At 40.3% G+C, this 18,162-nt stretch overlaps 1 protein-coding gene across 5 annotated transcripts in view; it reads left to right on the forward strand.

The window, feature by feature from the left end:
* The window catches only part of RHOT1 (ras homolog family member T1), a 62,933-nt gene extending 44,841 nt beyond the window's left edge, over positions 1 to 18,092 (forward strand). The window contains exons 19-22 of one of the 5 annotated variants that reach the window (XR_012896891.1): positions 3,932 to 4,054; positions 15,285 to 15,428; positions 15,529 to 15,637; positions 16,961 to 18,092. Coding sequence is in view for 4 of the 5 variants with exons in the window: in XM_075903863.1 (XP_075759978.1) it covers positions 3,932 to 4,054; positions 15,285 to 15,428; positions 16,961 to 17,078 (385 nt within the window). In the remaining variant the exon portion in view is untranslated. Of the gene's footprint in view, positions 1 to 3,931; positions 4,055 to 11,324; positions 13,626 to 15,284; positions 15,429 to 15,528; positions 15,638 to 16,960 lie in introns of those variants that run through there. The other 4 variants (XM_075903863.1, XM_075903864.1, XM_075903865.1 and 1 more) reach the window with 4 other exon arrangements.
* The last annotated feature ends 70 nt before the right edge of the window (positions 18,093 to 18,162 follow it).

The raw sequence follows: 18,162 nt of genomic DNA on the forward strand, positions 1-18,162 counted from the left end.
CTGCCCTTGCAGCAGGACCCAATGTTGTCTAGACTATACCTGATAGATGTCTATCTAACCTGCTCTTAAATATCTCCAGAGATTCCACAACCTCCTTAGGCAATTTATTCCAGTGTTTAACCACCCTGACAGGAAGTTTTTCCTAATGTCCAGCCTAAGTTTCCCTTGCTGCAGTTTAAGCCTGTTGCTTCTTGTCCTATCCTCAGAGGCTAAGGAGAATAATTTTTCTCCCTCCTCCTTGTGACATCCTTTTAGATACCTCAAAACAACTATCTTGTCCCCTCTCAGTCTTCTCCTTTCTAAACTAAACAACCTCAATTATTTCAGTCTTCCCTCACAGATCATGTTCTTTAGACATTTAATCATTCTTGTTGCTCTTCTCTGGACCTTCTCCAATTTCTCCACATCTTTCTTGAAATGTGGTGCCCAGTACTGGACACAAAACTCAAATTGAGGCCTAATCAATGCAGAGTAGAGCGGAAGAAAGACTTCTCGTGTCTTGCTCACAACACTCCTGTTAATGAATTCCAGAATCATGGTTGTTGGGTTTTTTTTGTTTTTTGTTTTGTTTTTTTTTGCAGCAGCACTGTCACACTGTTGACTCATATTTAGCTTGTAGTCCACTATGACCCCTAGATTCCTTTCTGCAGTACTCCTTCCTAGACAGTCGCTTCCCATTCTGTATGTGTGAAACGGGTTGTTCCTCCCTAAGTGGAGTACTTTGCATTAGTCCTTATTAAACTTCATCCTATTTACCTCAGACCATTTCTCCAGTTTGTCCAGATCAGTTTGAATTATGACTCTATCCTCCAAAGCAGTCGCAACCCCTCCCAGCTTGGTATCCTCTGCAAACTTAATAAGCGTACTTTCTATGCCAACATCTAAATCATTGATGAAGATATTGAACAGAACCGGTCCCAAAACAAACCCCTGCAGAACCCCACTTATTATGTCCTTCCAACAGGATTGTGAACCATTAATAACTACTCTCTGAGAATGATCATCCAGTCAGTTATGCACCCACCTTATAGTAGCCCCATCTAAGTTGTATTTGCCTAATTTATTGATAAGAAGATCATGCGAGACCATATCAAATGCCTTACTAAAATCTAGGTATACACCACTTCTCCCTTATCCAGAAGACTCGATATCCTGTCAAAGAAAGCTATCAGATTGATTTGACATGATCAGTTCTTTACAAATCCATGATGGCTGTTACCTATCACCCTATTATCTTCCAGGTGTTTGCAGATGAATTCCTTAATTACTTGCTCCATTATCTTTCCTCGCACAGAAGTTAAACTAACTGGTCTGTAGTTTCCTGGGTTGTTTTTATTTCCCTTTTTATAGATGGGCATGATATTTGCCTTTTTCCAGTGTTCTGGAATCTCTCCCGTCCCCAATGATTTTTCAAAGATGATAGCTAAAGGCTCAGATACCTCCTCTGTCAGCTCCTTGAGTATTATAGGATGCATTTCATCAGGCCCTGATGACTTACAGACATCTGACTTTTCCAAGTAATTTTTAACTTGTTCTTTTTTTTTATTTTATCTTCTAAACCTACCCCATTCCCACTAATATTCACTATGTTAGTCATTCCTTCATCAGACTTCTTGGTGAAGACTGAAACAAAAGTCATTATGTACCTCCACCATTTCCAAATTTCTGGTTACTGTTTCCTCCTCCTCACTAAGCAATGGGTCTACCCTGTCCTAGGTCTTCCTCTTGCTTCTAATATATTTATAGAAAGTCGTCTTGTTTTCCCTTATGTCTGTAGCTAGGTTGAGCTCATTTTGTGCCTTTGCCTTTCTAATCTTGCCCCTGCATACCTGTATTGTTTGCTTATATTCATCCTTTTTAATTTGTCCTTGTTTCCACTTTTTATATGACTCCTTTTTTATTTTTAGATAATGCAAGATCTCCTGGTTAAGCCAAGGCGGTCTTTTGCTATACTACTTATCTTTCCTACGCAGCAGAATAGCTTGCTTTTGGGCCCTTAATAATGTCCCTTTGAAAAATTGCCAACTCTCTTCAGTTTTTTCCCTTAGTCTTGCTTCCCATGGGATTTTACCTACTAGCTCTCTGAGCTTACCAAAATCTGCCTTCCTGAAATCCATTGTCTCTATTTTGCTGTTCTCCCTTCTACCCTTCCTTAGAATCATGAACTCTATGATTTCATGATTACGTTTCACCCAAGCTGCCTTCCACTTTTAGATTCTCAACTAGCTCCGTCCTATTTGTTAAGATCAGATCTAGAACAGCTTCCCCCCAGTAGCTTTTTCAACCTTCTGAAATAAAAAGTTGTCTCCAGTGCAGTCCAAGAACTTATTGGATAGTCTGTGCCCTGTTGTGTTAGTTTCCCAACAGATGTCAGGAGAGTTGAAGTCTCCCATCACCACCAAATCCTGCACTTTAGGATGATTTTGTTAGTTGTTTAAAAAAATCCTCATCCACCTTTTCTGCCTGAGTAGGTGGTCTGTAGTGTAGACCCCTAGCATGACATCACTCTTGTTTTTTGCCCCTTTTAACTTAACCCAGAGACTCTCAACACATCTGGTTCCTATGTCCATCTCCACCTCAGTTCAAGTGTGTGTACATTTTTATATATAAGGCAACACCCCCTCCCTTTTAGCTCAGCCAATCCTTCCTGAGTAAGCTGTATCCTTCTATACCAATATTCCAATCATGTGTATTATACCACCAAGTCTCTGTGATACCAACAATGTCACAGTTGTGTTTGTTTATTAGCACTTCAGGTTCTTCCTGCTTACTACCCTTGCTTCTTGCATTTGTATATAGGCATCTAAGATACTGATTTGACCTTGCCTCCCAGTTCTGCCTTGTCCCTCCTTTTTTTCTGCTATTATAGCCCACACTCCCTCCCGTTTCTGACCCATCTCCCAGATCTCCATGTTCTTCACTTACCTGAGGGCTTTGGTCATCTGTACAGTAGTTCCCTAGAAATGCACTGAGGTTTCTTTGGTTAATAATGCCTTTGTGTGACATGTAATCAATAAAATTTGCATCTTTTTGTTTCACAAATTTATTAGCTATTACATATTTTACATGGTGTTCAAATTTGTGTGTCAGACTTCATAATTAATACATTTAAGATTGCATTGTTTCTCACTAAGCATCTCGCTCTGTTGCTAAGCATACTTTACATTCTTCATTTGGCAGGTGGAAGTTTATACACAGTGGTGAACTAAATATGTTATAAAAGAACAGATGAATTCTAGTATGACAGCTAGCATTGGCTTTAATATTAAAATAATGTTATCTTCACCCACCAGTCTAAATTTTAATAATAGAAATATCTTGAATTAGATCAGTAAGGCTCCTGATTTGTTTTTACTTTGGTTTATTTGGTAGTGCTGGAATTTTAGGACATTTAAAACTCTGTGTGGCATTGTGTATTTGTTTCTTATAAATATCCCTTATTCCTCCCTAATTTTCAGTTGTGTGTATATTGGTTACGGGGGAAGGAGTATATAAAAATTGGGTATTTGTATCACTTTATAAAACAAAATGTGTTCTGTTATTGAGTGATAGAAAATGTGGCTCCCTCAATTTTCCTTTCCTTTCCTTTGATTGAAAGGAGGGTGTTATCTATTGCTGTGCAGACACATTTCATTAAACATTTGACACTTTGTTCCTGAAGACACATATAACAGACATTTTTCATAATGTTTGTGTTTTGCAGTTTTTATCTGTGTAGGAGGAGGCATTTGCCAGTGTGTCATCTACACTTAAAACATCTAGCCTTGGAATTCTGCACAGCTTTAGTCTACCCTTGCCTCTCCTGCCGACCTTCTTTTCCTCTTTCAGATGTACCTAATTTATTCCTAAATCTCTTGTTTGGCACAGCTGTACTGTGTGCCTGATTTAATGAGCAAGATCTGAACTCGTGTCCTTCTGTGTGTTTTCGCAGCCATGCCCGATTACGCTGTATGTGCGCCTGCAACAGGTGTACATTTTGCATCTGTCAGAACTTCCTCAACTCAGACTTGCTGCAATCTGTAAAGAACAAACTCTTCACTGCAGTTCTTAACAGGTCCTTAACTTTATTTACTAGGTACCAGGTGTGCTTTTAAAATACAGCTTTAAAAAAAGCAGTTGGTAACCTTATATGATGCAGATTTTCACTCCATATCCACCAGACATATGCTTCTATTAATATTTGCAGTAAGATTAGCCCAATTTTATGAACTCTTCAGCTTAAAAGTATAGTTGATCACTGAGGGCTTAATATTATGGTGGTGTATTGAAGCATTGTCAACAGCCAATTAGTTGGTAGCAAAATATTGCAGAATTAGACCTATTTTTTTTAGGTAGATAGTTGAGAATGAAAAACTGTTAACTTTTTAAAATCTGCTTAGTACTTGAATAACATCTAAAACATGTAGTGTGAATTAGATCTTTTAAGACACAAATTTTGGAAGTTAATTTTATTTAAGTTATTATTGCCGGCAAAAGGTAAGGCTTATATAGAGTAACATTAGTCAGTGTAATTATGTTTATAATATAATTCATAGTACCTAACTTTGTGGGAGTTAATATAAAACACATTTTACTGATCTTCAGTTTGTACCGATTAGTGGATATGATGTGAATAAATCTGCTGCTTTAACAGCCAGCTCCTCTTGAACAAAACACAACCTGCTTATACACTTTAAGAATATTAGCCATTTTAGAAAACTTTTAACCACCCAAAGATTCAAATATTTTGGGAAAAAATTGATATACGAACATGAGAATGTTTTCCACAACATTTTTCATAAGTGAAAACAGTGCTGCCTCTTCTCTTACTTGTACTGCAGGCTGTGTTTGTTGAACCCCTTGTCATTGACACACACACAAATTACTAACAGCTGAAATTCTGGCGTCTTGGCCTAGCAAATGAATGGGAGTTCAAACCGAACAATAATTCTGTAGTGTAAAGGCTCCATATTCCATATCTTTCTGGAAGGTACAGATGGTTGATATGTGCATTTTGAAAGATCAGGATTAGAATGCATTCTTGTATATCTTTAAAGTCTTGTGTTGCATGTTTTGTGTGCTACCTTTTGTTAATTTCAGATCATTGTAGTGCTGCCACGAAACAGAATAGGTATCCTCTTTATATGCGGGCTGTACATGTGCAAGGGATCTGATGATATTTCTGATTTGTGCGTAGACGGTATGGAGTGAGTTTTAGTGAAATGTATGTTTTAGAGTTCAAAGCATAACTATAATAGTATAATCTAAATTTACAGAAGAAAAACATTTTGTTAGAAAATTAAGATTATTGATTTAGAAATGTAGTGAAGCATTTGACACTGTCCCTTCATGTTACACTTTTTTTGCATAAATTGTCCCTCAAACAAATCCCCTTAAAACTTGTCCTCGCTTAGGTTTTCCACACAGCCAATTTAACACATATGAAAATCCCAGAAAATAGCAACTCTTCTAACTTTTCAGTAGGAAGTCTGACACCTTTCAAAATGATCATGGATAAATTGTCCCTGTTTCTTAAGCTGCAAGGTTCTTCTTCCCCTTGCTGTTTTTCTGTTTGAGAAGTCTCCATTAGATTCCTCATGAGATTTATCCAGGATAATAGTGAGGATTATAGCTGACTTGCTATCCACTTGACCATATACCAGGGGTGGGCAATATTTTTTTGATGTGGGTTCATTCCAAGATTTTGGAATGTGGTCAAGGAAGGACTGCGCTCTTCCATGATATTCATGGAGGAGGCACGGGGTCTGGGATGGAGATCGGGTGCTCAAGGGTAAGGGTAAGAACTTGGGGTAAGAGATTAGGGCACAGGAGGACGTGTGGGGTCTGGGAGAAAGTTTGGGTGAAGGAGGCTGTTATGACCTAGGGCAAGGGACTGTGGGGGCAGGGGTGAGTACAGGAGCTTGGGTTTTGACCTAGGCCAGGAATAGGTTGTGACCTGGGGCAATGGATTGGGGTGCAGGGATTTGGGTTGTGCCCTAAGGCAGGAGGGGATTGTGACTAGGGATGAAATATTTTGATTAATTGGCTAATCAAATAGTCAGATAAGGGTGCCTCTGCCTTTGAAGTAAGGATGTTAAAATGCGGTTAATTGTCTAGCTGATGGGCACCTCCGCATTCCTCCTTTGAAATGTACAAAAGCTGCGTTGAGCTCTTAATCACAGATGCACTGGGCCTTGCAGCCTGTGTGGGGGTGGGGCAGGCAGGGAGTCAGTTTCCCAGTCAGAGCCTGCCTCAGGCACCTCAGCCACACCTGCCCCTCAACCCTCTGCCCCCCCACTCCTGGCCACCTACCCTACATAACCCAAACAATTAGTCGAAACAATAGTTAAGAATAAAATTGTTAGGCACGTAGAAGAATATAATTTGTTGGGCAAAAGTCAACATGGTTTCTGTAAAGGGAAATCCTGTCTTGCTAATCTATTAGAGTTCTTTGAAGGGGTTAACAAACATGCGGACAAGGGGGATCCAGTAGATATAGTATACTTAGATTTTCAGAAAGCCTTTGACAAAGTCCCTCGACACAGTCCCTCACCAAAGGCTCTTGTGTAAATGACATTGTCATGGGATGAGACGGAAGGTCCTTTCATGGATTGAGAATTGGTTAAAAGACAGGAAACAAAGGGTAGGAATAAATGGTTAAATTTTCAGATTGGAGAGGGGTAACTAGTGGTGTCCCCTAAGGGTCAGTCCTGGGACCAAACCTATTCAACTTATTCATAAATGATCTAGAGAAAGGGGCAAGCAGTGAGGTAGTAAAGCTTGCGGATGATACTAAACTGTTCAAGATAGTCAAGACAGAAGCAGACTGTGAAGAACTTCAAAAACATCTCAAAAACTAAGTGATTGGGCAACAAAATGGCAAATGAAGTTTAATGTGGATAAGTGTAAAGTAATGCACATTGGAAGAAATAACCCCAACTAGACATATAGTATGATGGGGGTAATTTGGCTATGACAAATCAGGAAAGAGATCTTGGAGTTTTCGTGGACAGTTCTCTGAAAATGTCCACACAGTGTGCTGTGGCGGTTAAAAAGGCAAATAGAATGTTAGGAATTATTAAGAAAGTGATAGAAAATAAGACCCAAAATATCTTACTGCCCCTGTATAAAACTGTGGTACACCCACATCTTGAGTACTGTGTATAGATGTGGTCTCCTCACCTCAAAAAAGATATGTTGGCCTTGGAAAGGGTTCAGAAAAGGGCAACTAAAATGATTTGGGGTTTGGAATAGGTCCCATATGAAGAGAGGCTAAAGGGACTGGGACTTTTCAGTTTGGAAAAGAGGAGACTGAGGGGGGATATGATAGGGGTATATAAAATCATGAGTGGTGTGGAGGGGGTGAATAAAGAAAAGTTATTAATTAGTTTCCCATAATATAAGGACTAGAGGACACCAAATGAAATTAATGGGTAGCAGATTTATAACTAATAAGCGAAAGTTCTTCTTCACACAGCTCATAGTCAACCTGTGGAACTCCTTGCCAGAGGAGGCTGTGAAAGTTAGAACTATAACACAGTTTAAAGAGAAGCTAGATAAATTCATGGAGGTTAGGTCCGTAAAAAGCTATTAGCCAGGGAGTAGGAATGGTGTCCCTGGCCTCTGTTTGTCAGATGCTGAAGAGAAAAATCGCTTGATCATTGTCTTCGGTCCACCCCCTCCGGGGCGCTTGGCGTTGGCCACTGTCAGCAGACAGGCTACTGGGCTAGATGGACCTTTGGTCTGACCCAGTACGGCCATTCTCATGTTCTTATGTAAACCCTCTGTCCCTCTCCTGCACCCGTATTCCCTCCAGATCCTGCACCACAAACCCCAGGCCCAGGTCACAATTAGGGATGTGAACAACTAGTTGACTATCCGATAAGCAGATGCTTATCGGATAGTCGACGCACTAATCAGCTAGTCGCTTCCTCCTGCCCTTGCTGCCTCTTTCTGATAGAGGCAGCAAGGGGGGAAGGGAAGAGGAGCAGTGCTTCAAAGCAGCAGCGCTGTGTAGAGCTTGAGGTCTGCCACTTTGAAATGCTGTGTGCAGCCCATGGCCAGCTGGGAGTCCCCAGCTGTCCCAGTCTGAGTGCGGCATTTTAAAGCGACAGCGCCGCTTGAAGCCTGGGGCCAACTGGGGACTCCCCCACTGATCCTGGGCTCCATGCAGTGCTGCCACTTTGAAATGCCACATGGAGCCTGACCCCTGGGCTCCATGCTGTGCTGCCACTTTGAAACACCACAGGGAGCATGGGACCAGTGGGGGACTGCTCGAATCCCCCGCTGGTCCTGTGCTCCCTGCAGAACTTGCATCTTTCAAGTGTAGCAACAGCCCTGGGGCTATTGCTACACTTCAAAGTAACGATTTAAAAGACTAGTCGACTATCCGATTTGCTTACTGGATAGTATTTTGACTAGTCATATCTCTTGCCCCCTGCTCCCCCTCGCTGCCTCTAGATAGAGGCAGCAAAGGGGGGAGGGAAGGGGTACTTTAAAGTGGCAGCACCACACTTTGAAACCCGAATGTGGCATTTTAAAGGGGCAGCCACTGCACAGCTGATCTGCGGGTCATCTGTGCGGTGGGCTGCCCCTTTAAAATGCCACCTCTGTGCCTTTCAAAAGGCCAGCCATGGAGCCTGGGTCAGCTGGGGACTCCCCAGCTCATTCTGGGTTCCCCGCGGCCTGTCCTGTACAGACCCAGCTGATCCCGGGTTCCGGGGAAGTGCCAGGGTCAGCTGGGGACTCCCCAGCTGACCCCGGACTCCTAGCCCCATGCAGTGTAGCATGGAGCCCGGGGTCAGCGAGAGACTGAGCTCCATGGCTTTGAAATGCACAAGAGCCCCTGCTGGGGAATCTTGTGCATTTCAGAGCAGGCACTTGGAGCAGTGCCAGCGCTTGACGCCCACCCCACAGCTGTGAAACACAAATGGCTTGGCAGCCACTTTTCTGAGCAGCATGCAGAAGGGGGCGGGGCAAGCAGGGAATCTGCCTGAGGCTTGGCGGGCTCGATCCTGCCCCTGGTCCTATTTTGCCCAGGACTGTCCTGTACAGTAGGAACCACAAGCTGCAGAACATGCCACCTTCTCTGTGTGAGGTTCATCGTTTAGGAGGAGAATACTTAGGAGAGCTTCTTCCAGGGTGGTGCACAAATGCTTCCCTTGTATGATCTGTTGGATGGATCATTTACTTAATGCGAATTGTCTTCATTGTGGTGTCCAATTCACCTGTATTTTCTTTTAACCAGCTCCCCTCCTATCTAGCACTTCCTTTTCCTCCCCTAGCATTTTCTTACCAAGCCTCTGAGGATCACAGGATATGTAGTTTTACTCAGTCTCTCCACACTACAGTAGAGTGAACTGAGTAATGTATATATGAAAAGCTCTATTTTTCTTGAAAATACATTTAAGATGTTTATTCATTCTCATATATTGTTTTATAAAATGACAGCCGAGATTAATCTTTAATTATTGACAAACTAAAAGACTTACCCAGCATTGCCCGGGTCCTTCTGGCAGTGTGGGGTAAGGTGGGCGGACCAGGAATCAGGGCAGGGTCTTGGGGATGTAAGGGACTCTGGGCAGGAGGGTGGGTGGGGGCTCTCTCTCCCTACCCCCTGGCTCCTCCTGGGATGTGTGTGGTGGGTCTTCCAGGGACCCTCTCCTCTGCCCCTGGGTAGGGTTACCACGTGGCTTAAAAAAAAACACCGGACACACTTCATCTCAGAAAGGGGGGGGGGGGGGGGGGGAGGAACTGGCTGCAGGAAGCAGGGCTGATGGGGGTGTGTGTGTCAGGGGCAGTGGGGCTGGGCGGGTGAGATCGGGGGGGGGGGGGGCACAGGCCTACGGGAAGCAGGTCTGGCTGGGAGGGGGTTGGAGGGAGCGGAGCTGGCCGGGGAAGATTGAGAGGAGGAGCAGGAGAGAACTGACCAGAGGGAAGCAAGGCTGGCTGGGGGAGATGGGGGGGGGGGGGGGGGAGGGACCAGCCAGTGGGAAGCGGGGCCAGCCAGGAGAGGGTCGGGAGGAGAGAATTGGCCGGCGAGAATTGGCCGGCAGGGAGAGGGACTGACCCGGGCGCATGCCGTCCCGGTGAAACATGAGTGAGTCCGGCCCCGGGGATTCCCTCTCACCCCGCCCTGCCCCTCACGTAGTTGCACACTGCCTGGCTGGTAGAAACACTCTCACAGCGTGAGCGTGTCTACCAACCAGGCAGTTCGCATCTAGGTACTGATACTCCTAATAATAATAAAATTACCTAATTAGAAAATAACGGACTTTTTATATGTCCAGTATTTTCTTAATTTGTTTCCTGGACAGAACCCTCAAATACCGGACTGTTGGTTCAAAACCAGACGCCTGGCAACCCTACCTCTGGGTCCTCCCGTGGCTGGGGTAGCTGCCATGAGGGTCTCTTCCCTCTCCTCTTAGCTCCTCCCTTTCTGGAGGGGGGTGCCAAAGGCTTTCTCCATTCCCCCTCCCAGTGCAGGGGAAGCTAGCAGAGGCTGTTTACCGGGCACGGGCACCACTTACCCAGTAGGGTGGCAGGCAAGATGATGAGCCCTATTCCCAGCTGGCCACTCCTTTGGTGGTATGGCTGCCCGCAGTGGTCATTCTGCAGTATAGCTCTCTCATGTACTCGCTGCTTCCAGTGGCTACTGTGAGTATAGCATCCCTCCGAACAGCCCTCCGAAGAGGCCTGCATGACTAATATAAACTGAAATCCATTCAGATTTAACCCCTAATTGCTATTGTTAGCTGGTGTTGCTAGTTAATGTTCTATATAATCATAACAAAAATAGAATTTCATAATCATTTTTAATATTCCAAACCCAGCGATTAAGGTAGTATCAATGATTTTGGGCAAATGAAGAATCCTGGCTCCACTTATATTCAACTTCATGTCTGTCTGACATAGGGTTGCCAGATGGTTTTAACAAAAATACCAGACACATTTGACATTACCTCTCAATTGACATTACATCTTATTTAGAAAATCCTGGACATTTATATTTTCTCAATTTGTATCCCGAATAGAAAGCTCAGATACTGGACTGTCCGGTTCAAAACCGGACACCTAGCAACCCTAGTCTGACCATCACCATGGAAATCCCCAAAGAATCCTAGTTTAGCCAAAAAACAAATCGATAGAAATGTGGATATTTATCCATTTGATGTATCTGTTATGGAGAAGCAGAATTGTTGGTTTGAACTACCCAGGATCCTTGTTTGTAGATTTCACTAGGAAGACAGCACTGCATTTTAAGCACTGTAAATTGCATGTGTGAGAGAAAGCACTTGTTCGGATGTTGTAGTATTTTTATATTTTTAATTTGTTCTTTCCTTTAGGTGTTCATTTTCATTTGTCTGGCTGGCATTCACTCTCTTTTTATTACATTATTTTACCGGTTTTTAAAAACATTTTTGTGTGTAATTCTAACTCTTTTAACCATCAATTTGCATTTTTTTTGCTATTCAGCAAACTATTTTGAATGCTCAATGAGATTTTGTTTTCTTCTTTCTGCTTTGTTGGTTTTAAATCGTCCATTCATCTTGTTTCTCTTATACAATGGCTGCATTTTACTCTGGCATTTGGGATTTATGATTAAAAACAAGATGTTTGTATTGATTCATGTGTGTGAGAATAACGATGGTTCCATCAGGGAGATTTTTTTCAGTAAGTTTTGTACTTCGATTCTGATATTGAAATAGTGGAAATAGGAGTGAGGCTTTAGTTAAAAAAATTCTTTTAAAAAAATTGTTAAGAGAAAATAGTTCTCTGAATCCAGTATAGTGTAGTGCACTTACATTTTTGGGCAACGTATTTATACACCTTTCCAAAATCACCATAAAAATTGCTTAAATTATATAGGCATTAAAAAATATGTATTCGCTTTTACAATGTATTCGCTTTTACAATGATGTTGATCTAAATTAATGCTCTTTTATTGAAATTGATGAAAATCCTACTACTCATTACTGGCTCTAGCCAAGCATAATTTTGCAAAGCTATGATAATGCACTGTTTTACTAATGGAATATCTTGAACTGCCTGTTCACATTGCCTCAGGGGCTAAGCGGCACTTTTTATTTTTCATATTGTAGATGCCTAATGAGGAAAAAAATTGTAATATCCAGAATGTGTTTACAACTAGAAAATTATGTGCCTAAGTGTAATATTTTAATGAAAGCTGCAGCTACTTGCATGGTCTTTTTTGTTTTAAATTCAGTTGTTTAACAATTTGTGGCTAAAACATAGTTTGTCAAAGTAAACTGCTGTTGCCTGCTGTTTGTTAACTTATTTATCATTTGGTGTGAGTATCCATATGGCTGGTCCATTTTCATCATGACAAGGTGGTGTTGACCTCATTTGCTACGTTTTTTATATTCTTTGCCAATTAGCATGTGGATAATTTTTGAAGATTTTTTTTTTATAATATCTTCCCAAACTTGAGATTCTTCTGCTACTAATGTTGATTAAAAAGCTTGTCTATATTGGCTCACAGCTCAACAAGTTCTCATGTATAATAGGCATGCTCAGTTAATATCTTGCTTAGTGTGCAATACTAACTTCTTGTGAGTTGTTAAAGTCTGTTAAAAGAAACACTTTTCTAGATTGCAACAGATGTGTCACCAAAATATCAGGTGATAAAACTGCTACTTGCCTCAGTGTTTAAGGGCAATTTGAATCAAAGTTCTGTGCTTTTTCTTTCCAAATTTTTTAAACCTCAGTTCTGTTTCTAAATATAATGTGGAAAAAGTGTGTTTAACACAGAAATCTTATTTTGAAAAGTTGAATAGCTAAATCTTATTACTAGCCAGCAAAGTCTGACAAAACTCCACTCGTTTTTAGTTCTAATTTAGGATACACTTTGTTGTCTTGTTAAAGATAGGAACCAGTTCTTCCCTCATTTGGGGTATGTCTAGACTGCATCCCTCTGTCGGCAGAGGGATGCAGATTAGGCAAGTTGACATTGCAAATGAGGCAGGGATTTAAAAATTCCATGCCTAATTTGCATAAAAATGGCCACCGTGTTTTGCTGACTCAGCACTTTGTTATAAAAAATGCCCAGTCTAGAGGGGGATCTATCGAGAGAGAGAGAGAGAGAGAGCCTTTTTCGACAGATCCTGTAAACCTCCTTGCAGGACGCATAAGGGATCTGTCGAAAAAGGCTTTCTTTCTGGACAGATCCCCCTCTAGACTACAGCTTTTTGACAACAAAGTGCTGAGTCGGCAAAACGCAGCGGCCATTTTAATGCAAATTAGTCCCTCTGCTAACAGAGGGATGCAGTCTAGACATACCCTTGGAGTTATTGGAAGTTTTGATTATTGGCTAATTGACACATCAGTCGTATAATATATATTCCTAAATATACACACAGCATTTTACAATTTTGAAATTTTATTTTAATATATATTGTCTTACCTGTGTATTTAAGATTAGAAGGAACTCCTAAAATGTAGAGCTTTCATTGATACTAATATGGAAGCTGTACATTAGGGGACAAATTTCATGTAGTGTAGCCACATTAAAGTTGAAAAGGTATATCAGAAATGAAACATCCCCTTTTTGTTGTATGGAGTTATTTTTTATATGAGGAACAAAAAACAGGACTATGTAGCACTTTAAAGACTAACAAGGTGGTTTATTAGGTGATGAGCTTTCGTGGGCCAGACCCACTTCCTCAGATCAAATAGTGGAAGAAAATTCTTCCACTATTTGATCTGAGGAAGTGGGTCTGGCCCACGAAAGCTCATCACCTAATAAACCACCTTGTTAGTCTTTAAAGTGCTACATAGTCCTGTTTTTTGTTCCAGCTACACCAGACTAACAGGCTACATTTCTATCACTTTTTTTTATAAGAGATGTGAGTAGGGCACTGAGCTGTGGGAAGATTACATTTCTTCTTACACAGATTGTTATGAAACATGAATAAGTAAAGGTGGGGACTTTAAAGGAGCCCAAAGGAATTAGATATCCCAGTCCCACTCAATTTCAATTTTGGACTCCTAATTCCCTTAGAATTTCTGCCAGAAAGTACAGTAGATCCAGTGTCCATTGATGTCACTAGAAGGACTCCCATTGGTTTCAGTGGGCATGAGATTGGATCTTGGTGTTCGGTCAGGCTAATTTAGTTAAAGGAACAGCTGCTTTACTCTTTGCCTGAGATTAAATGTAGAGGAAAAAAATGCTATGTTATGAGTGAGTCATTAAATTCACTGATGCTTTGACATGGGAATAGGATTTTGGCATGATCATGAGGCTACCTTAATGTCTTTTACCCATATTCAATAACTTTCTTACGTAATGCTTATTAAATGTTCACATATGCAGAAACATAAAAGGCCAAATATAGAATTGAACGATAGATGGAGCTTCAGTAGATAAGATGAGATGCATCTACATAAAACAAGTATAGATTCACAGTTTTAAACTGGTGCATTTAAAATATATATGTTTTGTCAGGCAATTTAAAAAAGCGTTGCGCTATTAATTATATCAGAAATATGCACCCTTCAAAGCTGGTGTATACAACCATTATTCTGTATTTTAAGGCATTTTGAAACTGAGGTTTTAAGGTACATATTCACTACACAAAAACATTTTAAGATTACGGTTTCTTAGAGTACGACTTGACCCAACAACAATAAAGGAAATTAATCAGAATTAGAGCTAATACTCTAGTATTTACGTAGTCTGTTTTGATGAAGTCTGCAGTTAGGGTATGTCTTCATCAAAGAAAAGTTTTCTTAATTTGGGTTAAAATAGCAGTAAAGACACAGCAGTTTGGCTAGAAAGACAGATTAGCAACTTGAATTCAACCCCAGGACCTCTTGTAGATTTAACGCAAGCTTCTAATCTGAGTTAAAAGATGAGGTTGTGTGTCTGCTGCTATTTTAGCTTGAGTTAGCTAACTTGAGTTAAGAACATAACTATTTGTGTGTGTCTGGGTAGTGAAGACAAACTTACAGTGATTAGTGTAAAGTGTACTGCAGTATCCTGGGATAAAATGCTTCTTGGGTTTTCAGCTTCTATAGCAGCTTCCTTTTTCTTGTTAGTTAATGCTATAACCTCCTAGGTGTTTAACCATGTCCCTTTTTTGCATTTAATTTAGTTACCTAGTTAGTCATTGAACAAATTCCTGGTTTTATATATTAAGTTTTTAACAACTGCACAAGACCAAGAGAGTAGATAAAAACAAATTAGTAGCTGAATACCTTGTGTGAGGTGTATGTACAGCATACTTTGAGTCGCTTCTTGTTTTGAGCCCTGGTATGAATTGCAAACTGTGCATGTGTGTAAAAAGGTTAAGACTCCATGTAGATGAGTTGGGTGCCATGCTGTTAGCAGACGAGGAGAGCAGTATTATTCACCAGGTGCACGCCGTCAGCTCTGTGGAAGATTCCATCTTCATGGAGTCATCTCTTGATCCACAGTTACTTGAAGACAGGTAACAGTATCCTAATTGGCGTGAGCTTGCCATTTTCCCCTTTAAACCCCCCCCCCCCCCCCCCAAACTACTTGACATCTAATTCTGAGTTATTTTGTAGAAATTAGTGGTGGGAACTAATGCTTGCAAGAATCCATGAGTTTGGTCTGTTTCAAGTTCATAACCTTGCAGGGAACTTTTGAATGAGAATAGGAATTTGGAGAGCAGATGTGAGTGGTTATTCATAAGCTGTATTTCACTTCAGTAGAGATAAACAGAAGAATCTGTGCCTGTTCTGTAGCATGCGATACTCTAGTATGCAAATGTCTATGTACAGTAAATGTCTGCTAAATGGTATTTTACACTGGCTTGTATGTTGCAGTAACATTAAATACACAATTCACGTTTTATAAAGCAGCATGATAATTCTGTAATTCACATTGTATGGTCAGCTAACTCTATTTTGCACATGGTATATGCACAGAATATCTGTATAGTCCTTGTGCTGTAACTGCTTTTCAAGCTTTCAACCAATAACCTATTCTTTTCCATATAGTTCTAAACCAGTATGAACTATATAAACTCAGCTACGATATGTAGGTTCTCTAAATCATCTCCATAACAATCAGTTTGAAACTTGGAGTACTTTCAGATAAGGTCATTGTAATAATTTTTAATACTTTATCTACTGCTTTATGGTAAGCTGTCATACTTGAGACTATGTGAAGATGGCTAGCAGTGTTTAACTGAGCATGCTCACAAACTTTATTTGTGGTATCAGGGATACTGGGTCATTGGCTTTCTCTATCTTGTCATGCATAATGTGGCTTTTTGTGTCATCCAATCACGTTCATCCTATTATGTTGCCTTGATTCTTTTTCTGTTCATGTCAATGTCACTGCCTGTTCCACCAGCATGTAATTCTCTTAACAGTTTTCAATGTAGTATTGTGATGAATTGCTTATCTCTTGATTTTTGTGATTCTGTATTGGGGAAGGATTTGCAAGTTGTCATTGTTGTGATTCTGGCTTTTGGAGAAGTACACTTGTCAGTCAACTGCTTGCGAATCAGCACTTTAAATAATGTTGCTTGGAAGGTTTAATTCTGAAAAGCAGAAATATGTGAACAGCCTTTTAAAATACTACCTTACAGTACTTCACAGTGTTGGAATATTTGCTCAGTCTGGGTGTGTAATTATTGCAGCAGCTTTCCCTTGTAGAGTAGTTTTTGCTGCTCTCAGAGAAAGTCAGTTCCACCCCATCCTGCCATTCCCAGCTGATTAATGGCTTGATCTTCTAGCCCACTTCACTTGCATAGTCTCTGATTTCAGTGGGACTTTCTAATATGATCAAGGGCTGCAACATCCGGTCCTAAGCCTTTAAGAGAAGTACCAAAGGCTTGCACTTATTAAACCTTCAAAACCCTAAAAGTGTGCTGCTTAAGTGTGACAAGTGTTAATATATTTCCAAAGCAGATTTTTATTTGACATGACATAAATTGCTGGACGTTCTTGTCATGAAATTAATTTCATTCTTTGTCTTTTTAACCTGCAGGCATGTGATACAAGCAGACCTCAAAAGCTCCACGTTTTGGCTTCGAGCAAGTTTTGGTGCTACAGTCTTTGCAGTTTTGGGTTTTGCCATGTACAGAGCATTATTAAAGCAGCGATGATCTGAAAAGCAGTATCTGGCCCCTACCAAATTAAAAAAAAAATTATGTACATTCTGAATGCTTTAAATTCTGCTAGAGATATTTATATATGCAGAGTTACTTTATTAATATTTGTAATTCATGCATAAGATTGTTTTAAATGAAAGCTATAACTACAGTATTGCATAATGTGTGGAAAAAATTGCATTGTAACAGCCAACTAAAAATGGCCTAATTTGTGAGGCCAAAAGGGAATGTTGTAAATAATCTGTATATATTAAGACATTGCTTCCCAAAAAGTTATTAGAAATACTGTTCTTAGGTGTTTCATCATAGTGAGAGTGTATAATTGGAATTCATTTTCAATAGAGTAGGTTCAACTCAAGGATCATACTTGCTCAAGGATTACTTATTTATTTCACATGCATCTAAAGTTCTTTTTTGGGACTACACATTATACAAGATGGAATATGTGGCTTTTTTTTCCTTTTTAAACTGAAGAGCCAGCCAATTTACCCACTGAACTATATTTTAAGGAAAAAGTCACTGTGGCAGATGTGGCCTAATGATTTTTGTATGTTACATGACCTTTGACATGTTTAACTATCTAAGAGACTCCTCTTTTAAAAGAAAAAGGTAAACTTTAAAAACTGCCAGGCAGACTTCATATGCATTGGAATTCTGTGTTGGTTCACTTTCCACTATGTTTTATAGCCCTTTCAAATCAGATGGAAAACAATTTGTAAATTATAAATGTTTATAATTCAAAAAGTGTTGCTGTTTAATTCTTCACGGTAAATCATTCTTGTAAAAGCTGTGTATGGGGTAGAACTAAAATAGTACGCAGTGCTTATTCCACTTTAGTGTGTATTAGTTGCATGGTTCACAGGGGGTTAAATACCTGGTTAGAATTACTGTTAGACAGCACCTTTTTTAATGGATCGAGTAATCTAATGAATAGAATATCCTCATGACAAACCTATTTTTTCCATTGCAGGCCTTTTCAAGTATTTCAATAAATAACTATGTACTGTGCCTTGCCTAGATATCTTTATTATTTCATTAAAGGTACTGTTGATAGTAAAAGCCTGCCCTTCATCACAGA

This window comes from Pelodiscus sinensis, chromosome 20 (assembly GCF_049634645.1).
Source record: "Pelodiscus sinensis isolate JC-2024 chromosome 20, ASM4963464v1, whole genome shotgun sequence".
Classification (NCBI taxonomy): domain Eukaryota; kingdom Metazoa; phylum Chordata; order Testudines; family Trionychidae; genus Pelodiscus; species Pelodiscus sinensis.